The sequence below is a fragment of the Macrobrachium rosenbergii genome, chromosome 4, assembly GCF_040412425.1.
Source record: "Macrobrachium rosenbergii isolate ZJJX-2024 chromosome 4, ASM4041242v1, whole genome shotgun sequence".
Taxonomy (NCBI): Eukaryota; Metazoa; Arthropoda; class Malacostraca; order Decapoda; family Palaemonidae; genus Macrobrachium; species Macrobrachium rosenbergii.
In genome coordinates this window covers 32,651,152-32,678,974 of record NC_089744.1, presented here as the reverse complement: position 1 = coordinate 32,678,974, position 27,823 = coordinate 32,651,152, and the positions used below count along the sequence as shown (strand labels likewise).

General features: G+C 36.8%; 1 protein-coding gene across 6 annotated transcripts in view; it reads right to left on the bottom strand.

Annotated features, from left to right (window-relative positions):
* Gmppb (GDP-mannose pyrophosphorylase B) overlaps positions 1-27,823 on the bottom strand; it is a 92,124-nt gene that overhangs the window by 28,084 nt on the left and 36,217 nt on the right. For 4 of the 6 annotated variants that reach the window (XM_067093245.1, XM_067093250.1, XM_067093237.1 and 1 more), the window contains exons 2-5: positions 22,954-23,180; positions 15,571-15,762; positions 14,787-14,942; positions 9,137-9,320 (exon numbers count right to left, since the gene is read on the bottom strand). In XM_067093245.1, coding sequence (XP_066949346.1) covers positions 9,137-9,320; positions 14,787-14,942; positions 15,571-15,762; positions 22,954-23,163 — 742 coding nt within the window. In that variant the 5' untranslated portion in view covers positions 23,164-23,180. The remainder of the gene's footprint in view (positions 1-9,136; positions 9,321-14,786; positions 14,943-15,570; positions 15,763-22,953; positions 23,181-27,823) is intronic. The other 2 variants (XM_067093254.1, XM_067093243.1) reach the window with 1 other exon arrangement.

Here is a 27,823-nt window from a genome sequence, read left to right as displayed (position 1 = left end):
CGGCAATTCTGTCTCGCAACCACAAAGTCATAAAGGTCCGATTGGAAGGATGCCAATAACGACTTCGTGAGGACCTGAAACAGAGGTTCGTCATTATAAACTAATGCCGTTACCTCTGAGATGGTGATGGAATGCAGGGAGCGACTCAACCTGCATCTAGCCTCATACTCCGCCTTCAGCAGAGCCTCCGGAATCCTGGGAAGTTGCTCGCTGAACAGGGTGGAGGCACACTCGGGATCGAGTTTCCCCACCGTGAACGTTGCCGGAGCTCCCAACCAACATTCCGAATCTCCGGGAAGAGAAGGGAAGTAGGATCTGTCTCCCGGAGTTGAGGTATAGGCTTGCCATCTATCCCAGCCTGGAGGGTCAGCTCTGCAATCTTAGTAGTGCAGGGGGTAGGGATGGAGTCACCTAAGGAGAACATCGTGAAACTTCCCTTAAAGGGAGTAAGTTTCGTGTTCTCGCACTCCCAGTCAGTGAGAGTGCGCATCAGGGCGGATTGAGCTTGGTCCCTGGGAGAGATGACTGTTTCCTTCGGGACCTTATCAGACCTAATCCAGGCTTCCTCAGTTAACCTGGCAAAAACTGGATAGGGAGGCACTAGGTCGGCTGGAAAGAACTCTAGTTCTTCCAGATGATGAGTGCCCAAACCCTCAATAGTCAGTGTGCCATTATGCAGGGGAGCATGCAGGGCCAGCCGCCACGGGTTCCCCTTATCAAAAGGGGGCAGTTTGGAGGCATCCGGGACAACATGTGATTGCTGTGTTGCTCCGGATTGGATGAATCCGGAGAGCAAGCTTTCCTGGGCCTGCAGCTTTTGTGCCAATGACAGTACTGACTGTCCGGAGGTCTCTAAGCTTGTGACAAGCTGAGACGAAAGATCTTGTAGCCTAGCTTCCACCTTGGAGTCGATCCTCTGCATCAGCAGTTCGACAAAGGCCTCAGAGTCGAAGCTAGGCTGTGGGGGCTTAGCCTTTGAATCTCTGGACCTCGACCCTTAGAAGAGGGAGTAGCCTTGAGGAGGACGTCACTGGTTTGGGAGCCAGTGACGACCTGAGGGAGCTGGCGGATTAGACCTTTGAGGTCTAGAGGACTGGTAAGTCCTTCTTTTTCAGAGATTTCACCTTGGGGATAACAGACCGAGATCTGTCCCCAAGGTTAGCTGACTTAGGAAATCCCTGGAAGGAAGAGGAAGAAGAAGGTGAACTAAATAGAGTTCTATTTACACTATCCTCACCTGCCTCACTTACCATCCTACCTTCTACCTGTTGGTCATCAACGCTCATAGGCTCTAGGTGGATGTTGATAGCCACCATCTCTTCCGCCACCTCTCCGCACAGGTTGTCGTCTTGGGAGGGCTGCGTCTCCTGTCTGATCTTCTCGATGAGTGGGGCGGCCACCTCCTTCGGCACTGCGGCGGGGATCCGGGCACCCAGACAGAGGAGATTGCAAATCTCCTCCGACAGCACGTAGGGGTAGCCAGACGCAACGTTCCTCCCAAATCCGCCGACCCAGGTCTTCAGGGTCGACAGCGAAGAGGCACAGATTGCTGGGTTAGACTGGAAGAGAAGGCAGGACTTACTGAAAATATTCTCCCAATTTTCATATACAGTGATCCCTCGCCACATCGCGCTTCAACTTTGCCGGCTTCACAGCATCGCGGATTTTTCAGAAATATTCATCGAAAAATTAAAATTAAGAAGTACCGCCATATCGGCAGCCATATTGCTGAAAACAGTGATGTTTCATCATGTTACGCGAGAAGAATGGCTTGCGAGACTGACGCGCAAGGACTCGAAGCTTCGTATATACCCACAGGCACTCGGACAATGCACGTGATTGGTACACAAGAATATCTTATCACTGTTGATGTTTCATCTTTAACCCATTCCTGTCCATTTGTCGTAATATTACGCAACAACCCCCTACCCCCCTTCTTTTCTGACTGACGTAATTTTACGAAAAATTTACCGACATTTTTCATACGTGTGGTAGGGTACATTTTTTTATTTTCGGACAGTTGGTGGTTTCCATAGGCTAAAGCATACCTTGGACCGTGTAACTCAGGCATCGATCGCCAGGCAAGCAGTCCCTATACTGCGCATGCGCAAATTCCTGGCATAGTAAATTTCTCACAATGAAATCAGCTGATCCTACCCACGTTTCTCTCTCGTATCTTACATTTTTTATAAAATGTAGGATTACATTATTGGAAACACTCTGTTTGGTATCCTCTATTTTCTATAAATTTTTGTTCCTCTACTGTGCATGCGCAAATCCATGGCGTAGTAAAATTCTCACAATGACATAAGCTGATCGCACCCACGCAGGCTTGGCAGGCCACACTTCTGTCAGAGACCATCTCTGCATGCGAGGTTGGGTAAACACGTGTGGCTGTTTACATACGGTGGCGCCAATCGAGAACAGTTTCCAACATGCTTTAGCAAAGTTTTTACGGTAAAACTAGCGGAAATTCGTCAGTGCATCACATAAGAGACGTCTGGATTTTAGGCAGGGCTCTGAATCTCATTTTCATTATCATATATATCGATATTTAGAGAATTTTGTTGGCTTTCTCATAAAAATAATTCATTCACCTAACTGTTATAGCTTTTGAGCTACTCTAACGATAATGTTGACAACGGTAACATTTTTTCGTTTCGAACAGCTTATAACGTCAAAATGAAAATGTTGCTGTTACCAAAGCCATTTTTCTTGACTCTCACTTTATTCCTCAACCTTTCCTCTACATTTTTGTATATTTACAAAGTAATTTCTATGAAAAAATCCGAGGTAGGGCTCTTCAAAAAAATGTCTAGCGATAATTCTCACCAGATGCCTGGCAGCGCCTCTGTTTCTTACCCACATTTCTATCAATTTTTTCACCAACTGGACTTATTCGTTTTTCATTGTTTTATATGTCGATATTTAGAGAATTTTCTTGGCTTTCTCATAAAAAATAATTCATTCGCCTAACTGTTATAGTTTTTGAGCTACGAACAATAATGTTGACAACGGTAACTTTTATTTTCGTTTCGATCAATTTATAACGTCAAAATGAAACTATTGCCGTTACCAAAGCCATTTTCTTGACTTTCCTTTATTCTTCAACTTTTCCTCTACTTTTTCGTATATTTACAAAGTAATTTCTATGAAAAATTACCGAGATAGGGCTCTTAAAAAAAAATTTTTTCTAGCAATAATTCTCACCATAGGCCGGGCAGAGCGCTCTGTTTCTCACCATCTTTTCTATTAATTTTTTCACCAACTGGACTTATTCGTTTTCCATTGTTTTATATGTCAATATTTAGGGAATTTTATTGGCTTTCTCATAAAAAATAATTAATTCGCCTAACTGTTATAGTTTTTGAGCTACGAACAATAATGTTGACAACGGTAACTTTTTTTTCGTTTCCATCAATTTATAACGTCAAAATGAAACTGTTGCCATTACCAAAGCCATTTTTCTTGACTTTCCCTTTATTCTTCAACTTTTCCTCTACTTTTTCGTATATTTACAAAGTAATTTCTATGATAAATAACCGAGATAGGGCTCTTCAAAAAAAATTTTTTTGTAGCGATAATTCTCACCATAGGCTGGGCAGAGCGCTCTGTTTCTCACCATCTTTTCTATCAATTTTTCACCAACTGGACTTATTCGTTTTCCATTGTTTTATATGTCAATATTTAGGAATTTTATTGGCTTTCTCATAAAAAATAATTCATTCGTCTGACTTTCATAGTTTTTGGGTTCTGAACGAAAATATAAAAATAAGTAAAGAATTTTATTTTTTTCGTTAAATAACTCACATTTTTTCGTATTTAGAGGGCTGGGACTCTTATTCTGACTATTCCACCATAAAATATAAAAATTTAGAAAAAGGACAGCAAAATCAACGTTGTTGGATTTTGCTGAATTTTCGAAATAATTATTTTTTCGCACTGTCGAGCGCTCCCAGACACATCGGGGCTCATGTACCCTCAGTGATGTGATAACTATACAGATATGAAAGGGTTAATCACTGTAAAAATAATTAAAATCCGAATTTCATACGTAAGCAACTCAAGGATACTGTATACTCTCTCATCCCCAGCTTGTCAAGTCAAGACTTAGTCTCGTCCCAAGCTACTGTGCTGTACACACCAGTTCTCTCTCTCTCTCTCTCTCTCTCTCTCTCTCTCTCTCTCTCTCTCTCTCTCTCTCTCTCTCTCTCTCTCTCTCAATGAAATATGAATTACTGTATCATAAACTTTTATGTACAAAATTAAAATAATTTCATTGATAAATTTGTTTCTTTAGCAACAAAAAAATGATTTTCCTAATTCTTTTCGGTAGTAGTGAGCAGCTTCAGTCAGCTGATTCTCAGAACGTAAACATTACAAATATGGGACGATCTTTTTTTTTATGCATATTACTGTGATAGGAGATCAAAATAGTAATACAGTGTTTAAGTGCATAGGAAGTGTTTATAACAGTGTGGGAAAGGCTAATAGTGTGGGAAAGGTTTATAAGAGTGTGGGGAGGGTTTATAAAGCCTTTAAATATATATGTATATAGTAAATAATGAAATAAATACAAGGTCACTACTTCATTAAATAAATAAATATGCTGTTCGTACTTTGCGGAATTTCAATTATCGCGGCTGGTCTTGGAACCTATCTCCCGTGATAAACGAGGGTTCACTGTATATCCATATGAGCCATTAAAATAAAAAAAGGGAGACTAAAGGTTAGCGGTCTCCTATCACTTACCGACTCATCGGACACTAGCTCGTAAAGAGCGTAACAAATTTCACAGCCGTCCGGTGCCAAACGGTCAGGTCTCAACATGCACCGCACAGCTGGAGTCACGAGTGGCACACTTCGTGTCCACAGGGTTGCTGGAGAACGGCCATGCACCCTGGCTCCTGGCAACGTACTATCTGTAAGTGGAATGATGGTACATGAGTATCATTAAGGCAAGACCCGCCGGAACCAAGTCTGGCGGCCACAGTTTACCTTAACATAGATTATGGATGATGATACATGCGAATCATCAGGGCAAAACCCGCCGGAACTGAGTCCAGCAGCAAAAGTCTAAAAACATAGATTATGCTACCGAATGGTTAACTACTATATATATGTTATAAACAGATACTCTATGATACTCCGCCGTGATTAGTCACTGAAATCTCACTGTGTCGCATGATGTGGAATCGGCGTAATATGAGCGGAATAGGGTGTTCGCATACAGCCCACCTCTCAATCGCCCAGGGTGGAAACCATATAATGGAAACCGCCAAACATACCGTGAACCATACCCACTGGAGTGATTAAATGGACAATAACAACAAAAGAACCGACTAGCCCGGCGGAGACTTGAATTCTAACATATCGTAACTGTTATTTGCTTCCACAGGACAGTGTTCGACGCTCCAGCTACTAACTACTAAAAGCAGTTAGAAGCGAGCTAACGAAACACCGCCCGTTAAGGGAAAGGTAGGTGAGTGGCAGAAACCCGGCGAACGGCGACCGGTCAGGTGGGTAGCACCCTTCGGAAGCCGAATATAACCTCCTTACGGGGGTGCCGAACGCAAGCGAACAGCTTTCCTCTTACGAGGATGTCGCTCAGGCAACGTCGCCAAATTCTAAACGTTAAGGTAAAAAGGGGGGAACTAGGCTACATACACGAAAAAGCTGGAGTTAACTGATCCTAGCCTACCCTCCAAAAACCAAAGCTTTTTGGCCTGGACAGGCAGGCCAGGATTTAGTGCCACCGGTGTGGGGAGAGAAGGACCTACGTACTAACTCAGCCACACCCTCCAAAACCGAGACAGCTTGATCAGGTGGCAAAATATGAATCGAGGAGCCCTCTCACTAATCTAACCTTACCCTTCAAAACCTAACGGCCTGGCCAGGTGAGCTAATTGTGAATGAGGAACTCTCTCACTAGCCTAACCTCACCCTCCAAAACCTAATGGCCTGGTCAGGTAGGCTAAGTGTGAACGGGGAACTCCCTCACTAGCCTAACTTCCCCCTCCAAAACCGTAAAACGGCCTGGTCAGGAGAGCTAGGTAGCCTGAGCATCGTGTAAGAGCGCTGTCATGCCTAGCCTAGGTAGGCTAGGCTAGTTAACTACCTTATATTAGAATTAAAACTACCTAGTATCTGAACAACAAAACATAAATAAAGTAAACCACTCGTGATGTGGGTTAGCCTAAAGATTAAACATATATAAATACATAAATGACTCGGCGGCAGAGAGAAGGTCCAGAAAACATTGGTTATATAGGTAACGTTAGGTACCAAGATGGCCTACCCCTGACGCCGAATCACATGCATAAACTAATCCAGGAATGGACATGCCATCCATCCTTGTACATATCAGCTATCATCATGATAAAAATAATAATAACACCATCGAGAAGGCACCAACTCGCTGGAGGAGGAAGGAAACCGATAAAAAGACTCAAATTCTATTATCAGAAAAGGTTGAGCCTAGCTCAGCCATACCAGGTTCCTCATCTCCTACCAGCGATATGGTAATTTCTCCAATTAAGCTCCAAACTGAATGGAGTATGGATAAAAACTAGCAGAATTCGTTCTGCTAATAGAAAGCTGAGACTGAAGGTCGAAAACGGGAAAGAGGCAAACACAGCCCACGCTTGGCTGCGTATCAGAACTATTTACACTGGTAAGCATTATTTACGTACAGTTCATAAGTACAATGCCTCTTGCGTTAAAAAACCAACCAAAAATAGTACTCAACTTAGATGGTGGAAAATTCTCGATGGAGGACATGATTGAGCTGAAAAAGAGAACACAATCACCAAAGAAAATTTTAACGGTGTACGCGTGTTCGTGCTAAGATTGGAATGAAGATGGCAGGTGCGGGTGGTACCTAGCAGGTGAGCGGGAGGTAATCGTTGGTAGGGCTCCCCCAAGTTTGGGACTTGAGAATAGAGAGATCTATAGGATGAAGACCTGTGATGGTGGTTACCACTCACCCCTAGTGCATACCGACACCATTGTGGTGATCGATCCAGGGGTAGTAACCCTGGCATTATGGATAGCTTTTTTCTCTGGTATATTTAGCAATAGTTATACCTAGAAATGTGTGCTATTGGAACCATTTCACTGGGTGACACAGGTCAAGCCCAGAAATGATCACTTTCAGCAATAGAATTTGCCTAGAATAAAACTATCTTCTGAATGTAAACATTACTGATCTCTATTTTCATCAGCACCCATTATTGTACATAGTACAAACTGTGAGAAAGTGTTTGAAAAGGAGATATGCAACCTTAGTTTATTACAAACAATTATTATAACATTAAGAATATATGGTAATTAGACCATAAGAAAGAAATAGGGAACCCAATAAAAAAGTCACACTACTCAAACCAGCAAAACTTTTGACTGTCGTCGGAGCTAGCATACAACTGATTGGAATTATCAGTTGTCAAATCATTGCTTTCATCTGTAGATTCACTGAAAACAACCATCAACTGCCATTTATTGAGTGCAATGAAGACTAGGTAAATTATACAGACTTTTGTATGCATAGAAACGGTTATACAGTATACCCTAATATTAGTGGTTTTTTGTTGGTTTTACATAGAACCACTAATATTGAGGTATATAACCATTTTAATCCATACAAAGGTCATAACAATTGGATTATCTCTTTGGATGAGACAGCTGTCTGAGATTGACTCGATTATTTGAATAAAACAAGGGAAGGCAGATGGCATTAATCAGGATTCCAGACTTTTAATTTAATTCAAATCTCTTTTGAATATCTTGTAGACAATGGGGTCACAATTATACAGACCTGATCTTAAATTGTGATAATGCAGAGTCAAGGATCTCTCCGGACACAATATTTTTAAAATTTAATAATATACTATGAGACCAAACAATCTTATGTGATCCTTAATTTGGGTGAACAAAAAGAGCATTATTCCTTTTGCCAGTTTCAACTGAATATTTATTTTAATTTATTCTGAAAATTCCTTAACTGTCTGGCTCAAACAAAATGAATCACAGTCTGTAGATGGGATTTTATAATCAATTTTTATAACAATCCAAAGTAAAAACATTATGAATGAGGTGGTAGAAAGATGTGTTGTCCTGCTGGAAAATAGACTAACATCTGAATGACTGAGGTGGTTTGGAAATGTGGTGAGAAGAGACAAAGATAAAGAAACAGCAGAACAAATACCAGTAAGGTGGACTGAGAAATCATGAAAAAAGTGGATTATAAGACCCAGATCTGATGGGAGTTAAGCAGTAATTGTACAAGACAGAGGAGAGTGGAGGGAATTAATTTCTTTCAATCCCTTGAAGAGAAATTCTGACATAAGAAAAGGATGACAATGTACAACCCATGGCTTATAGACCACCATGAGTAAACTTAATTTTTTTAGTGCAAACCTACCACACTGGAAAAAAAATAGTTTGCCTGCTCCCTACTCTTCCCTTTTGCAGAGGTTAGACAACACATGGAATGCTTTTAACTGCCACTATGTGTTTGGAGCCCAGATATACAAATGGCTGGATAGGAATTAGTCGTCTTCTTCTGGAGTGTGTCTGGACACAATTATGTTGCAATAAAGTGATGGGTTTGTACTAATAAAAATCTATTTTCTTTTTAAAAACTTGCATCTATCATGGGTTTGGCTGCATGACACTCTCCTCGATTTTCTTTGTTGGTGCCTATACTTCTGCTCCATAGACTAGTACAGACTTCATATACCCATCATAAGCTTTCCTCTCTCAGAGAATAAGCATCATTATCAAAGCTTATAAAGACAAGGCACTCTCATATTTAGTAATTCATATTCACTGTCATTACTGTATTTAATATCCACACTAACTTCATAAAAGAATTACATGACATCAAAATAACACTGAGTACCATACCATAATTCTATAATTACCCGACCATTATTTTACTCAGTCTTATAAATGGCTACTCAGTCTTATAAATGGCAACTTAAAATTAATTCAGTAAATATATGAAATTACAGTTTGCCTACTAAAACACTTAACCTCATCAGTGATTCATATCTTCACTCATATGCAAAGCCAAATATTACTTGATTTTGGAATATGCTACATAAGAATTGATATTACAGTATCTTTATTATCTTACCTGGACCTTTATACAGTTTGGCAGTGTTACTTGTTTTACAAGAGTTGAGATATAAACACATTCCAGTTAAGAAGTCCTTGGGTTGACCAATATCCATCCAAAAGCCTTGAAGTTCCTGTGCATATAACTGGCCATCACTTGCCATGTATGGAAAAACTTCCTTTTCAATGCTCATTGGACGGCACTGAAAAAATTGACAGTGCAATGTAATTTTGCAAAATTAAACATTCAAAAGCTGACTTAATGCTACAAGAGACCAAAATACTTTCACAACTAATGGATTTCCATCTAACTAATAACAAATTTCACTCCATTTTAAAGGTGCCATGACCTATAAAATATAAAAATTGATGGGTTCACACTAAACCTTCCTTTATTTTGAGCAAAGTGAGATGCACAAACAATAAATTCTTGCCTTATAAGTCATTAAAATTACAAATACTGTATACTAACAAAAATGCAGTTACTGTGCTACCCAATTTGAAGCCCATTTAATAAAAACATACTTCCACAAAGGCTTTTTCTTGAAGAACATCTGACAATGAGATTTTTTCTTGTAAATTACTATATAAAAGAATTGTCTGAACATTCTTCCCCATCCCAGGCCTCAAAAATTACCATCGCTGTACAGAAGTTACAAACTTCTACACAGTACTGTATGTAAAACCTTGCACATATGAAAAACATAGCAATTGCTGAAATACATCAGTTATAAATCAAGCCCTTCTTGAACAAGACAATTCTGGAGGCCAGTGTACAGTGCTTCCCCGCTTTTCTGTGGAGATAGGTTCCAGAGCCCACTGCGGAAATGACTTAGGATGTTTTGGGAATGATGATTTAGGGTGTATTTTTGTTTGAATTGATATTAAATTGTTTTAGTATAATAATTTAAGGTACATTTTTACTCCAACTACTAAATTAGGCTATGAACTTTTTTAATAGACAGTTATAAGCATTTTAGTGCAAGGGGTAAAGGGTATTTGGCAGTTAGAAATGCTTGTAACTGCCAAATACCCTTTATCCCTTGCACTAATATCTTATAACCGTCTATTAAAAAAGTTCACCGCCTAATTTAGTAGTTAAAGTAAAAATGTACCTTAAATTATCATACTAAAACAATTAAATATCAATTCAAACAAAAATACACCCTAAATCATCATCCCAGAACACCCTAAGTCATCTTAGATTAGTACCCTTTTATAACCGTTACTCTTACTTATATACAGTACACCCCACAAAATGCTGGAATCTTTATAGGGCAGGGTCCCGTGATTGTGACAATCTCACCCTTTACCATATACAACTCCCTTTCTTGGAGCTCGCTTGGGGGTAAACCCCAGCTTTACATTTAGATTTTCTCTGGTATCTAATTTTAAAATGGATTATTTCACCGGGTGACACGGGCCCCTCCCAAAATAGATTTTTCCTTTGTCAAAATCCTTTTATTAATTTTAAAATATTAATATTAATGTAAACATAGCAAAATGTTTAATACAAATTAAATAAATCTTTAATACAAATTAAATAAATCTGTCTTACAGAATGTTTGACAACTAATCAAGCTACCCCTGTATACATAAGCATAGCCATTTTCTCTCATAGTATTTAAGTCACCGCTTTCTTTATATATTGGTAAAAACAATTAAAATGATCAATAATTCACTTTTTTTCATACAGCAAAACTGTTTAATTACTGTATTTTTTCATACTGTGTTCATGACTAAATACAGATTTTTATGATAAAAATAATTTACAATGTACTTACACTGTAGTAATGTTATCTACAAAAACCGTGAATTAGTGAAAGTTCACCCCACAGAAAAGTGAATGATGTGTTCCAAAAAATCTGCGACACAATGAAGCACGAAAAAGTGGGGTAGCACCGTACTGTATTTCCAGTTCTACTCTCCTAAAATACAGTCATTACCTGTATTATAAACATGTCCATAATTTCATAGAAACCCATTTAAAAATAATACATGACCCAAGATACAAATACACTGTAGAAACTCATATACTAAAACTGGTGCAGTACGAGAAACTGACTCAAATATTTTTTTAAAGATATGGTCATGATTAAAGAAATTTTATTAAGAACAAAAGCCAATGGGTGTTAGACACCAGATCTTAGTAGCCTCTTCACACATGGTTTGAGCTTCCCATCAACTTCAGGGAGGAGGTCACTCTTAACACACCTAGGAATAATACTACAGCATCTATGATCCATGCAACTTTAAGCTATGCACCTAGATGTTGGAGGAAAGGAAAATACAGCAGCTGATGATTTCAATGTTTTTAAAAATTTAATCCCACTGGCCATTCTTCCTCCACTCCAACTGTTCTAAATCTTCCATGTCTATGTTAGAAGCCTCTCATCATCCATTCTCAATACAACTGTCATCATCCAGAGCTGTCTCCCCTCAGCTCTCCATACCAGTCTGAGTTAATCACTAACCTAGAGAGTCCTTTCTCCCTCTTTCTGCCATTAGGGCCTCATCATACCTATAAGTGGGGTGGAGGGGAGGTGGGGGATTCTTAACAATTTTGCTTGAACATGAATGATTGTAAGTAGCAAATTTTCTTTTTATTTTTAATATACAATTGTCCCTCTTACATATATAACCAGTTTGCATGGTTTCATTTTAACTATATTGGAAAATATCAATGTTATTATTATTATTATTATTAATATTAATATTATTACTATACTAGAAAACCTGCAGCCCCCACTTGGTAAAGCACAATGCTACAAGCAGTCCAATAAGACTAAAAGGAGATACAGAGTGAAGAATAAGCTAAACAGAAATATCAAGAAAAACTGCTTTTACAATAAACCTGTGTTTTGCAAACCACATTAATCACAACTACTGCTTGTCCTCACATTCCACAAACTCCACTTCCCAGGATTACTACTGTTTTTCCTGTTATTGTTATGAACCATTCATTCTTTTCATTCACATTTCTTTCACTCTGTTGTGTTGCACTTAGTGTTGGGTGCATTTGTAGCTCAGTTACCATCTTTTTTCTTTCCAGTCAGTATCATGCTCTTCTCTAATGTGTTACTGTAAGTACTTGCTTTTTCAAAGTTTTAAGAAAGCTCATCATTCATTAATTCTTGGTCTGCTAAAATTTTCCCATGAGTGTTAACATGGATGATTTGTAGTGTAAGCTTTACCCTGTCCTTATTCCTGGTCACAAACTGTTTACTTACTCTGTAAAGATTTTGCTGTTTTTTGCTATAATTGTTACCTTAGGCTCTCCAGCTGCAGCACAACTAACATGAATAGGTTAACTTGGGCACAAGTATGTAGCCATATTGCATGCTGTTAGCCATCATAACAAAGGGTTCTTTGTCTAAGATAATAGTTATATATTAAATATATAAATACTATTTAATTTTTCCTTAAAAGTAAATACTTGAATGGTATGCCATTCCATTAGGCCAATTGCTAACTGTATACTGTAAATCTAATTTGCAAATTTATGATTTGTTTATCGGGCCTAGCCTACTCACAGGCCACTGTTAAAGCTATAGGCTACATAAGAAAGTACTTCAATGAAAATATTTTGTCAAGGGAAAAATTTTTTTAAAATAAGCTAGGTGCATATAAATTAAGTACAATTTCAATGCCTGTTATATGACAATGGAAAAGTTTAATAATCACATAGGAAAACAGATATCACATATGTTTACCTGCTAACACCACCAGCAGCAGAAAAATACCTGCTAAAAGTAGGTCCATGAAGGAAAACATCGTATAATCTGATAGAAGTTCCCTGATATTAATGCTACATAGGGAACAGTATCAAAAAACTATTCAGTTTGGTAATTAAGTACTATAATTAACCAATTGGTTTTACTTAACACCAAGGTTTGGAAGTTGAACAGAATCAAAAGTCGGTTACGACTTTACATAGCTATATGAATGGTTAGGCTTACTATTAGCAACAAGAAAGTAGCCTAGTACATCTATGAAGTATCCCAGATGGACCCTATTAGGATCCCTAACTACTAAGATTGGTCATATACCAAAGATCTTTTTGGTCATATACCAAAGATCTTTAAGAAAAACATTGTTTAAAAGTATTACAGTACTTCAATATAATTAAACATTGTTTGCTGGCTAGTAAGACAGTACTGCAAAGAAAAACAATCCTTGTAATTCTTGCCCTGCAGCAGACACCAGCAGAAATATGTTACCAGTTAAAAATTTTCAACACTAAAAATTTCCACTGGGACTTAACCCTATGTACTGTACTTAACTTGCCTCAGTTTTGGTTCTTCCATGATGACCAAATACGATCTTGGAGCACTTATACACGCACCAATTTCAGAAGAACCCTCACATTATAAAGACAAGACAAATAATGAGAATCGGGCGTGTGGTGTGTGGTTGACACAATGATCTGTGCACAGCAGTCTGTTGCCACATCTACAGGTTAGGAATGGGAACTGAACCTAGGCAGCCACTGTAGAAAAGAGAAAGAGCCCTCTTGCCTTGAGTCCTATACTCTATCAGTGTCAATGTGCACTACTTTGGCCAGGACCAACTAGAAGAGAATTCTTGGAAATTGGTTGGTCTATCTTATGGAGCCCCTGTAGGGCCATAAGAATAACTCTTTCGAGGACGAACAGCGGCTATACTATCAAAAAGCCTTCGAACCAGGGTCTATGGCTTAATGGGCCCAGTGAATACCCAGATAGGTATAAGAGGTCTGTGGTGGATGCCTTCATCCGTCATGTCCTCATACATTGCTTCATGAAGTTCAAGCTCCGACATAGCGAAGGTGTAAGCATGTCCGGGTAGATGCTTATGGAGCGGGCCAGGATTTTCATAAGGAACTACACTTAACAAATGACAGTGGTTATTCATAAGCTTCGTTCTATTTTTTATATTACAGAAATATATATACTGAATGAGCTGGCAAGAATGTTTGCATGGGGATTTTTTAATAGATGATTTCTGTCAACCAGGGTTTTCTGTGGTCTGGCAGTGGTCTAGTCCCACGGGTGCCAGTTTTAAGAAGTCAGACTGTATAACAGACATGGTAGTGAGGGAAGTGAAATATACAAAACACTAACCAAAAAAAGACAGTACAGCAGCTGCCGACATTTAAGTCCATCTGTGGAGAATTTCAGGATATATACACCACAGAATAGAGGAAAAAACAATAAACTGAACTACAATGTTGGTAAATACTATCACAGGTAATATGAAATTAATGGAAAACCAAAGGATTCCAGAAAGGAATAATTCAATACAGTAATTTAGAATGAATTTTATGTCAAGATTTCTGAGGAATGTTATGACAGTTAGTGGACAAAAAACCGATCCACAGACAATGACCAGTTTCACCACAGGCACTCAGAGATCTGTTAACATACACAGGCCTTGGTCTTGAGATGACTGTTACTAAGATAAGGCTAATGTAAGGTAATGAGTTATTGTGCCAAACAAGTCATAATGATTCATCACTTAATGAAAAGGAATGCGATAATTAGTGGACAATACAGTCTACAAGTCATCACCAAATTTATGTAAATACAATAACTAGTTGAGATTTCACTGTATGTGGCCACTATCTTTACACTCAAATCATTAAACAATAAGTAAAAATAAACCTTTCCCCATTTCAGACAGAACCTTACCTCAATCCTTTTCAGAACTGAAGGATTAAATATGTACATGCCAGCATTAATTTTGTTTGACACAAATTCTTGAGGTTTCTCTACAAAACTATCAATCTTGCCAGTTTCATCATAAATAACAACACCATACTTGGAAGGCTCCTCCACTTTAGTCACCTAATGAGAAATGAAAATGAAAGAATCATCATTCATTATATTTTACAGTTTCTTACCTTATACATATTCATGGTTTCTATATTTTTTCAATATCAATTTACCTAAAAACCTACACTGACTTTAGAATAAAATTTCTCAACTAATTTTCACATAGAATATGTACAAAGTAAATCTGGTAAAGTATTGTATAATTCTACTAATATGAAAATAGGCAAGAGACAACTATAGCCTATTTAATCAAAGTAAGACCTGGCATCTGGTTATCAAAGACTTTCACCACAGTTCAACAGAAATACAGCTGGATACATTTATCGGCTATTAGCAAAAAGAGCAACAAAAGAGAATACAGTATTTAAGGTAGATAACAACACATCTTTTAAATGACCAAGGGATTAGGCTACAGATTTTATTGTGTTAGAAAATTACCTGGCCCTTTGGATATTAAAGGCATTAGGATAATTCGTAATAAATTCCAAGGAACCAATTTTACTACTTGCCTGGTTTGGAACAACACTGAAAAACCAAGTGGATTTAGGAACAACCATGATGTAATTTAAGTGTTAGTAATATTAGTTCTTCATAAGATGCAATCATATTACAGTTTCATGAGGAAATGACCGAACATTACCATTATAGTTCCCTCACGGCCATGCTGCCTGTGAAACTTGACCATCTGGGTGAATGGAAAATCGCAAATGACATCAGAATTCAGAACAAAAAATGGTTCATCATTGGAGGCCAATATAGACTGGGCAAGTTTGATTGGTCCTGCAGTTCCCAAAGGTTCCTCTTCTAATGAGAAGGTGATCTGGATCCCTAACTGTAAGTAAAACAATTTTTTGTTAAAGGATTAGGTAGATTATAAACATCCAGTTCCTTATTTTTTTAAATGTTCTGCATAAATTTCAGACACATAACTAATGCTGACATACATGAGATTTTAAATTAACTAATAGATTAATATAAGACATGACTATTACTGCAGCTCATAAATTACCTAAAAACAATGTCACCTTCATGTGTATCACATCATTATCATAAAATTTTTCACACTAGCTTTTCCCTTCATGGGGCAGATGTGAAATGAGTTCATGCCACTCTCCCCTGTCCAGTAGTCTTTCTGCCTGAATTTGCATCAGATCTAGGTCTTCATCTATCCCCTGGGCCTTCCTACTAGTCTTCATCTGCTGCTTCTAGATCAACAGCTTTTCTGACCAGCAGTTCTGAATCTCTTCTCACCATACGTCTGAACCATCACAACCTTGGAGATCTCTATCAGTTTTCTAGCATCTGGACACCAATTCTCTTCACCACTTCTTCATACCTAATACTCTACCTTCCCCACCATACTATAGCCATGAATTTTAAAATTCTCAGGTTACCCCTTTTCAAAACTTCCTCTATTTTTCTAGTCAGTGTACCCATGTTTCTTCTGGAATGAGTTGTACAGGCCTTATGCAACAACCATACGTCTTTACACTCTGCTAATACGTACGCATTTTTATTTACCAGTAATCTAGCAATCTTTGTCTGTTTCATTAATTCTGGCTATTCTTTTTCTTCCAGTTCTCTTTACAGTCCAGTCCATCCACAAAGTACAGTACTGCATTAAATCTTCTCCTCCAAGACCTGCCAATCTATCACGACACAGTTCTATGCATCTTCCTCATTTATCCTTGTATTTTATTTCGTGTATCATAAATATCTTCCCTGTATATTTTGTAATCCTGAGCTCATCTTGTGACACCATCTATTAAATTTGGTACACAGTACTGAATTCACCTTCATACCTAAACCACTATCGCCACACAGCCACTTCTCGATAACTTTTTCTTCAGCTTTCTTTCCAATCACCTTAGGCTTTGTTATGTTGACAATGAATTTCAGTCCTCTTATCCCCATTCACTTCTTTTATCTTTTAGATATTTTCTCCACCCCCTTCCTCAAATTCTGAAGCTCCCAGCTGTTTCCTCTGCACTCCATTACTGTGATAAACAGCAATGGGCTTAGGACTGATCCTCAACAGAAACCAACATTTACCTTATATTCTTCTCACACAGTTGTCACTGGCTTCACTACAGGTCTACTGTTATGGAAAAGTAACATCACTATCTTAATGAGTCTTGCTGGTACTCTTGGCTTTCACTATGCCCATCTAATTATGTCTTGGTATTTTGTCAAATAATTTTTCAATGGAAATGTAATATAAAATTTAGGCCAAAGGTCAAGCATTGGAACCTATAAGGTTATTCAGCGCTGAAAGGGACATTGAGAGTAAAAGGTTTTATAGGTGTAACTGGAGGAAAACCATGCAGTTGCACAATGAAACAATTGTCAGGAGGGGGTGGAAAGAAAGATGGAAGACAGAGAATATGAATGGAAGCACAGTAAAAGGAGTGAAAGGGGTTGCAGCTAGGGAACCAAAGGGAAGCTGCAAAGAACCATGAATAATGCCTACAGTGCACTAAGTGAGGTGCACTGATGGCACTACCTCCCTATTGGGAAATACCTTTTCAATATCCACAAAAATGTGGAATAATGTTTTCTTCTTTGCATGGAATTTTTCTCAGTTGCTTCACTAAAGAATGCTTCAGTTATTGCCCTCTTTGGAAAGAACCAAACCTAGAGTTTATGATTCCAGCAAATTTTCTCAGCTTTTCCTTTGAATATCATTACAGTAAGGTTCTTCTCCTGGTCTTGTCTCTTCCTGTATACACTCTAGTAAGCTCATGTAAGACTGGCTCTCCTGTTGCTTTTGTTAAGTCACTTGTTATTCCACACAGGAATTTTCCTTTTTTTATATTTCCGTGGACCATTTTAACCTCTTTAGCTGTAATGATCTCTACTGATCCCTCTATTATGCCAAACTCTTCCAGTTCATGTTCATTTTCTTAGAAATAAATTAAAAAATAATGCTCCTATTATTTCAGTTTCTTCAACATTTCCATTCCCATCCTTACATCTTCTTCAACTTTACATCATTTTCATATTTTTCCAGCTACTTTGCTATCCTGAATATTTTCTCTTTTCCCTCAGCCTTTCGGCCTCCCTTCTCTTCTTCCTGTGTGCATCTCCATCCATTTCCCTTCCCATCCTTTGCCAGACCTTGAAGACATTCTTTTCTCTAATTACTCTTTAAGCATCCTGATTTCACACCTAAGTGTTTTTCTTTTTAGTACCTTCTCATTTACAGCACCCATACAACAGCAGAACGAAACCCCAAAATTATAATATTTAAAAAAATACTATCAGCTCTAACCAGAAGTTGATGTACAGCCAAACTGGTCAACATTTTCTAGAAACATGCTGTAGTGCCAAAATTTCCTGAAACATGCTACAACACAGAGCAAAAAATATTGATATTTGATAGGCTTGAATCTAAAACAACTCATCTGATCAATGATCTTACACTTCCTCCTCTTCTCTGGTAAAAAGAGACACCAATCTCTCTCTCTCTCTCTCTCTCTCAATGTGAAAATCAGTAACCTTCAGACACTGGTGAGGAACTGTAATGTCACAAAATTTAATGGTAAAGTGAAAGAAGGGCTTTTGAGTATTGGCTACCAACTTTTACAAATTTTGGGTAATGAAAAATATGAAAAGAAACATTTGCAAACCTTGATAATTTTTCTCAGATTTTCAGTGACAAACAAATATACTGTACTAGGAATGATCTATTTGGAGAATTTGAAGGGCTTTGGCTAGAATATCTAATTTGGCTGGATAATCTAATAACATATAGAAAACATGTCTGAAAACAGCCTCACACTATTTCTTATTAGTATGAATTTCTTAACTAAATGAAGAGAACAGAAGATTACATAAAAAAAACTAAAATTCCACGAAAATTCTACTGAAAAAACTTAGGGTTAAAAATCTAACTTTAACCTTTAATTTTCCAAAATAAAACTGAATTTTTGCAATATACAAAATGAGCAACCAGACACTATGGTAATCTTTTATAAACCTAATAAATGGGAGTGTAATACAGGTTGACCATCACTAATCCGGCATCATTGGGACCTGGAGGGTGCCGGATTAGCCATTTTGCCGGATTAACCATTTGTTAGGCTAGAATACACGAAACCCAGTAGCTAAGCACCTCAGTACAAGTTGGTTAATAAAGAAAAGACAATTATCAAATACAGGTAGTGCTCGAGTTATGATAATTCGACTTACGATATTTCGAGTTTACGATGGGGTACGATATTTCGAGTTTACGATGGGGTTAGCAATAATTAATACCGATACGAAAATATTTAGGAAAAAATATTTTTAGATTTCACGCAGGCAGCGAGAGAGACCAACTTACAATAGACCAACTTCTTTTCCTCCATCTCTTTATTCCATCTGCTAGTTAAAAAAGTAAAAGAGAATGATAAAAGTATTGTTAGTAACGTTATACTCTTGCGTAAATGCGTACAGCCATAAACAACTGAACGGGAAACTGTTGTTTTGCTAATAATCGTATCGGATAACAACTGTTGTGCTTTTTTTCAACCATTGTACGGTAATACACAATTACTGTAGTTATGTTACAAATGACGTTAAGTACTGTACAATAGGACTGATATATTTTTTACACTTATACCCTTATTTAGAGAAAAGATCGGCAGGGAAATATACCGCTACAGTAACTTTAAGCTACAAGTTGTAGCTGAAGCTGAGAAAACAATGTTAAAGCTGCCAATGACTATAAATTATCGTGCATCGGCAACATGGATGAAACTCGACCGTAAATAAAACTGGAGAGAATGTATTTTAATCAAAACTACTGGGCATGAAAGAATACAAATTACTACTGTTTTCACGCCGATAAAAGATAAATACGTAAAGCTCGTATTATGATGAAATCAAGAGAAAATAGCGAACGCAATCTTGATTTTTTTCACACAAAACAAACATTCCCCCAAAACAGCCAGCCGCGATTCCTGAGAACGTCATATATTAACGAAAAAAATAGCTAAATTAGTTTCACAACGAGACATTTAAGTTATATTTTGACTTAAAAACACTTCGTATAATGAAAAATATCCTCGTCCCAAATAAATAAAGTATCCATATTCATTTACGCTAACTAGAAGCAAGAAAAGCGCTTTGAACTTAGTTAAATGCGGCGAAATAAACACCACGATACCGATTCCCAAAACAAAACATTGATCGCAATTTATAATACAATTGGAAACACTGTAGTAAAGCATAACTTTTTAAAAGATTAACGAAAAAGATGCACATTTGTTATGTTGATGTTTGTATAATACTGTTAATATGTGAATAGAGTTCAGTATAATGTAGGCTAGGCTACCAGTTTGTTGATGCAGCACACTGCGCCACGAAATCGAAGCGGCCGGCGAGCGAGTTAGCGCAGCAACCCGGGAAATTTGAAAATTAATGCGGAAACATTTGAAATTACTCTAGCCGAAATTTGTGCCGGATTACTGATTGTTCCGGACTACTGATTGCCGGATTAGTGATGGTCAACCTGTACATGTGGAATATAAACAAATTAAATATCAATGTTTCTATGTTACAATCAGTTTGAAATGACAAATGGCAACTTCGAAAATGATGGTATAGTATTTGAATTCCATAGTGATTCTCAGAATACAGTACAGTCGGTCCCCCGGATTCGCGGGCTCACCTATTCACGGATATCTTTATGGAATATATATATACACATTATTCGTGGAAAATTCGCCTTTTCAAGGTATTTTTCATTGAGAAACATTTACAAATTACTGTATTTTCATATTTTTGTGACTAAATGCACTTTTGTGATAAAACTACTAAAATACTCAGGTATTAGCATTTTTAGACAGTTTTTTGGTGTTTTGAACGATCAAAATTGGCAGTTATAAGCATTTTTTGAGGGGTTTTAAGTATTCATGGACTTTAGCTATTCATGGGGGTAGCGGTATGCATCCCCTGCGAATACCAGGGGTTGACTGTACAATGAAAAACTAGTGGGTAACAAAAGGTATTCAAATTTCAAGAAGACAAGCATCTTCAATTTGCAGTACCCTAAAAAAAACTTTATATTCTATAAAGCTCCAAAATTATTTTGACAGCTGCCAATTTGAAACAAGATGCACCTTCTTAGCTTTAACCATCCAACTCTGTATGTACAGGTATGGTGTATATATTTTGATACTGTATATGAAGTGACTAGAGTGAAAAAAAAAAAGTGTCCAGTTGAAATGTGCGCTAAAATTGGCTTTATTGTTGGGAATATGACAAATTTTTAATTTGTATTTTTCATAGCTAATAAACCTACAGCCTTAACATAAGGATAAAACTTCTAACGCCAGCTGGAAACTGGTACAAAACATATAAAATTGTAGAACAAGGTATTGGTGGCAAAATAGAATTTTTAAAAGCATACATGAGACAGAGATGTGACTATGGAAGAGTTTATGACTATGGAAGAGTTTGTTAAACTGTGTTTGCAAAGAGTAGGTAGAGAATGAAGATGATGTCTGTAATGATGAGGAGTGTAGTTGGAAGCATATCTGATCATTATCTGGTTAAAGTGATACATGCAATACATGGTGGTTCCAATTAGAAGGCTGGGGTTTGAAAGATAACTAAAATATAATTAAGACATTAATACAAATACGTCTCATCTGAAAGAAGTGAGAATAGCATAAACAGAGAAGACCGTTGTCATATGGACTAGGACTGAACACATGATTAGGATGTTTATGAGAAGTGTACATAATCCAGAGACTGGATCAAAAAGTACGCATAGTGTTCTCTGGCTATAGGCTCTTTTATAAAGAATAAAAGCACTATACAGGAATGATGAACAAGATTTTGGAAATATATAAAAGGTTTTTCTGAGGTGCAGTTGCATGATAAACAGGTCAAGTATATGTATACAAGAAATTGAGAAGGGTACCCAATGGTAAAGCATGACAAAAATATGTAGGATGCAATAAAAATTTATGGATTAATTAAAGCAAATACTTGAGAGAGGACAAGGAAATGCACTATAATAAAATTCAAAGAAAAAGATTACAGAACACATGAACCTTAAAATAAAGGATATAAATTTAGAGATGCTGTCAGAGTTGTTGATGTCGTGTGGCAGATCTCAATAAACCAACTGTGAAGGGTGAAAGTAAGTTTGGGAGTATTTGTGGGGATGACTACTGGTGATGGATGGAGGGAATTAAAAGTGCAAGAATGGAAAATGGGGGAGTTGATGTGATTACAAATGAAATACCACAGCATAGTGGTGAAAATACTATTCAGTAGTTGGCTTGGGTAAGTTCTATAGGATTAGGTGGTACAAATCAAAATATTTTTAAGAAAACCTGGAGCATGTATGGTATATGAATTTATTTAAGAAGTTACAGCAGATAATAGAGAGTGATGAGAAATAGAAGTTTGGATTTAGACAAAGACCTGTGTTAATCAAGTGTTTGTTGTGAAATGTGTTTGAGAGGTTTGAGGTTTGTAGGGAAAAACCAGCATATGGCTTAAATGAACACAGAGAATGCTTATGACATAGCTGCAATGTTAAGGGTGTTGGGAAGTAATGATGCAGAAGATAATGCATCAAGTGTAATTAATAGTTTTAATAGTTAACATGTAAACATATGATTAGGAGTAAAAGTTGGTGTAAGATAAGGGTGTTATGTTTCCACAGGACTTAATATTTTTATGGATGGCATAATGAAGAAGACAGAAAAAAGATAGGAGATATACAGTAATAGATGCAAAGTTACTGGTTACGAAAAGGGGCCAGGAATGTAATGAGGAGTAGCTGGTGTCTGATGACAGAATGTTAGTTGATGATCTCATGACAACTATTAAGCCTCACAGAACTTGCTTAGGTGTGCACGCCCAAGCCCAAGAGTGATGATCACTAATTTGTAACAGAACAGGGTTTCTGATGCGTTGGTTCAGTTGCATCCACACCATGAGCAGTAATGATCAATGAAGGCAGTGAATGCAATTTTGTGTGTACAAATATAATTCCAAGTTTTTTTTCTCTCTTTTTTTTTACCTTTTGAGCTTCCTGAGCTAGTTCTTGTTCCATCTGTTCTGCATGATAAGACACAGCCAGAACCACTTGGGTTACTCCAGCTTGAACTAAGGCTTCAATCTGATGCAATACAATTGGTTTGTTAGCAAACTCCACCAAAGGTTTTGGTCTGCTCAGGGTGAGGGGACGCAATCTGGTGCCGTATCCTCCCACCAGAATCAGGGCTTTCATGTTTCCTAAGGTCAAATCTGTCGAAACAAACATGGGGTGATTTCACTTATAAGCACTTGGAAGTATGCATCATCCTTGTAATAAAGAACATGAAAGATAATCAAGGAAAAATTTAAAGTATGATTAAATACTTTTGTATTAGTAGGTGTGATATTTAGTCATTATGTGTTATGTATATATGTATATATATATATATATATATATATATATATATATATATATATATATATATATATATATATATATATATATATATATATATATATATATATATATAAGAAGAAACACATCAGTGAAAAATATAAGAGGTAAAGTAACACATCAGTGAACAAATAAAAGAGGCAGAGTAACTCACTTTAATTTTGTAAATCAATTGAATAATATAGAGAAAAAGGATAGATTAGTGACAAAAACTCAATAGGTACCTAATTTTAATAAAATTAACTAACCACATAGGTGGAAAAGAACAAAGGCATGCAAGCAACCAAAAACGCATGTACTCCTGGACTAGGTAGTGGTTTGCAATTATCATCACTAATTGAAATTATATATATATATATAATATTATATATATATATATATATATATATATATATATATATATATATATATATATTTGTGTGTGTGTAGTATAAACCTCTGTAATTTGTACAGGAGTGACTTTTTCATATTTACAAGTATTAGGGCACAAATATAATTTAATAAAATCTCTATAGCTTGGGAATAACTTACACTCGATAGGAATTATAACTGATAAGTATATCTGCCCTGGCCAGAATTCAAACCTATCCCTATGGTTTAGATACACTGATAAAAGTTGACTGACTACACACAAATGCTATAAAGTATATATATATGTGTGTGTGTGTGTGTGTGTACACATATATATATACATATATATACACTGTATGTATATATATATATATATATATATATATATATATATATATATATATATATATATATATATATATATATATATATATATATATATATATATATAATATACGCTTAAAAATCACAGTAGATGCACGTGACTTCAGTGTATAAGCGAATCCCACAGCAAAATGACAGGCGATGAGTTAATAAACGTAAAAGCGCTTGGTACTGAACTTCTGGCTGTCATTTTCCAGTGGGATTCGTTTATATCCATATACAAATATACACATATGCCCTTTTATCTTAAATGGGTGCCAGAACGTGCTAAACTTTGGTTTTCTGGAAGCATCTGCAGAGTGAGGTTGCTAGCCCACACATTACCCTAAGGATGTTCAAGGTGTTTAGATGCTGACGGCATCTGGTTTTTAAAGCAAGAACTGACTAAACGAATCATTGCTTAACTTAGCTAATCACACGAGCAGAAGAATGTATCACAAGTATGTTGTGTGTGTGAGAGAGAGAGAGTTGTTATACGCCCAGAGAGCAAGTTCTACGCTAACCTACATTTGGCAGGTGAGGCAGGCTCTACCTGGAGAGAGTGACATATTCGACTAGGCTGTTGCGTTCCTTCCCAGAGATTCTTCGCAGAAATAGAGAAAAAAAAAAACGACAGGAACAATAAATATGTCAATGCATAACTTACCGATTTAATTACCCTTTCTTTGATTTAGCAGCAGTTTACTTTCAGTGAATCATCTAAAAAAATCGTCGTAATTACAATATTGCGACGTAAAATCCGCAAATATATGACGCAGAAGTGTCTTTCTTGTTGCGCTTCACCTTAGTGACGGCGAGTTGAACATGAATTACTTGTAATGTCGAATTAAATATGATTTTGCGACACAAATAACCGGCAGTCTGAATACCAGTGCTGCTCTTTGCATAAATAATTCTTGATTTCTGCATACATTCTTCCGAGCCCATATATTTTTTTTGACAAATTTCTTGTCCGTTTTTGCAAATTATTTCCGATTATATGATTTCCTTCATTTTTATGCTCTTGTAACTCTTGCATTTTACGCTTTATTGTTATATTTTTGTAAACTTTCAAAATGCTTTAACTTCTTTGTGCCATTTCTTTCAACTTTTTCGTTCAAATCAATCGAATTTGTTGAACTTTCTTTTTCCAACTTTGGTTTTTCTTCACTTCTTTATGATAAAGTTTTCTTCCGCTAATGTTATTCGGAGTACCTTTTTTCCTTCTTGAAAGTTTCTTCTTTGACTCTTTGTGATGAAATTAATTTGATTTCCTAAACTTTTTATATAATGTTATTTTTACTTCCGATTCTTTTTATTCTAGAGTTATTCTGATTTTTTTTAACTTACCCTAATTCTGATTTTTTTTAACTTACCCTAAAGTTATTCTGATTTTTTTTTAACTTGCCATAAAGTTATTCTGATTTTTTTTAACTTACCCTAAAGTTATTCTGATTTTTTCCTCAAGTTATTCGATCTACTTAAACTTTCATTATTCCGATATATTTACCTCATGCTAGGCTTATCTGATTTTTTAAACTACATGCTCCAGCTACTCTTTCATAAATTTTATGCTAAATTTAATTTTCCTCAAACATTTGATGATGAATTCATTATTTCTTCAACTTTTCAAGCTAAATTTATTCTTTTTTCTCTCACTCTTCTAAAATTATTCTGATTTCTTCTTCTCGTTTATGCTGCAGTTCTTTTGATTTCTACCAAGACTGGATGCACGAGATAATTCATAAGACAAAACGACACATCAGATACGTTTCTTGACGAATTCTATTAAGCCACCTGGGTGAAGACGTAATTTTCCTCGAAAGCATTTCCTGCATTGTTATTCATGTGGCCCTACCCACACCTCTGTGCCCATTTTTTTATAACTGGAATTTTGGATGTTGCTTTCGATAACTGCTCGGCTCCTATTGTTTGGTTACTTTCTCGCAGAATCTACCGAGTAGAACACTCTAAAACACTTCCTTTTTGTTTCAGTTCCCAGAACGTGTAGTCACCACTGCTTCAGTTCTTCTGTAGTCGAAAAATTTTCTTAGCATTTTCCAACTTACTTCACAGTTAATACAGAGAATTCCTGCTTGCACTTTTAGCTTACCGCTTCTTAAAGGTGCGTATTTTCGTTATGAAAGTGACGCGGAAAATCAGATAAAATGACGTGTTCGTTCACGGAAAGAAGAGAAACGAGACACCTAATGTAAGAGTGAGAAATTTTCCTTTACTTGTTTTGGAAATTAACACTATTTCATTATTCTTTCCAGGCTTTATTTAGGGGAAGAATACCTTAAGAAAAAAAAAGGTAAAAAACAGTTACACTGAGCGGTACTCAACATCACTTCTGCCTGTCCTTGAGCTGAGAGAGAGAGAGAGTAGAGTTCCTGCTTATCAAGTTCTCACGTTACATCCACAGGACTTCTATCCATTCACATTTGCAGAGTCCCATCAGTGAAAGGGCGTTTAAAGCCACGGAATTCAAGAGAGAGGCGTAACAGGGAGCTGTGAAGCAGCGCCTTTCAAAAACGCCCATAAAGGCCCTTCTCGCTCTCGCAAAAATGCTGTTGCATTTTAACAGACTGAGGACACCCACTTCTGGCAGCAGTCTCCTCAGTCCTCACCCAAAACATTCTTCCCTCGTGCTGCTGCCTCCACCAAAAGCTTTCCCCATCCTTAACCTACAATAATCTCTCCGAGACTTCGCACAATGTTCAATCAGTAGGAAAAGGTGTTCATTCTCCTTGCTTCACCCTGTTTGCAAGCGACTGTTATGGAAAAGAAGATCCCACACAACTTTCACGACACAGGTCATTTCATTCCATAAAAAAAGGTGACAATAATTGCATCAGAAAAGTGAAAAAAAAGAGTAACAACCATTATTTTACAATCTGAATAGAACTGATAATAAGAATACTACCGAGAAAACCAGCAGAAAAGCACATGTACTTAACTGTTTTCAACTGAACAATATAACTTATTCCCTGAAGGTATTTTACAACTATGATTCCATGCCTCGAAACCTAAACGATTAACACTTTACAATAGCAGCACTCAAGAATACAACACTTGTCATGAAGTATGTGAAACAGGGAAAACTTTAACTGAAAGACAGAAAAAATAACTTTCCTTCTATACTTCTACACACACACACACACACACACACACACACACACACACACACACACACACACACACACACACACACACACACATATATATATATATATATATATATATATATATATATATATATATATATATATATATATATATATACATACATATATATATATATGCATATGCCCGTACGTATAATGAAATTTGTGTACTTTCAAATATTTGCCGATAAACAGCCCATTAAGATCACAAAAAGGAAATAGTATACAAATACGTTAAACCTTAACCTTTTGGGTGCAAGTTATTCCCAAGGGACTTGCTGAGAAGAGGAGGGCTAACACATTCTGGTGCCAGTCCTTCTCCGGGAAAATAAAAATTGTTGACTTTTTGTCATGATATTTCTCACGGGCAATTGTTATTAAATGCTGATGCACTTTGTGGTATCTATTATTTCAAAACAAACATTCTCAAATATCGTGCACTTTCCTTATCGTCAAGGCTAAAGTTTTGAAGAAGAGGCAAAAATTCCTGCCAAGCTGATCCATTAATATAACCTTATGCTGACAGCTGTTTTTCCCGTTTACTTATTGGCTATCACGAGGGCACTGGTCTTAAGGGC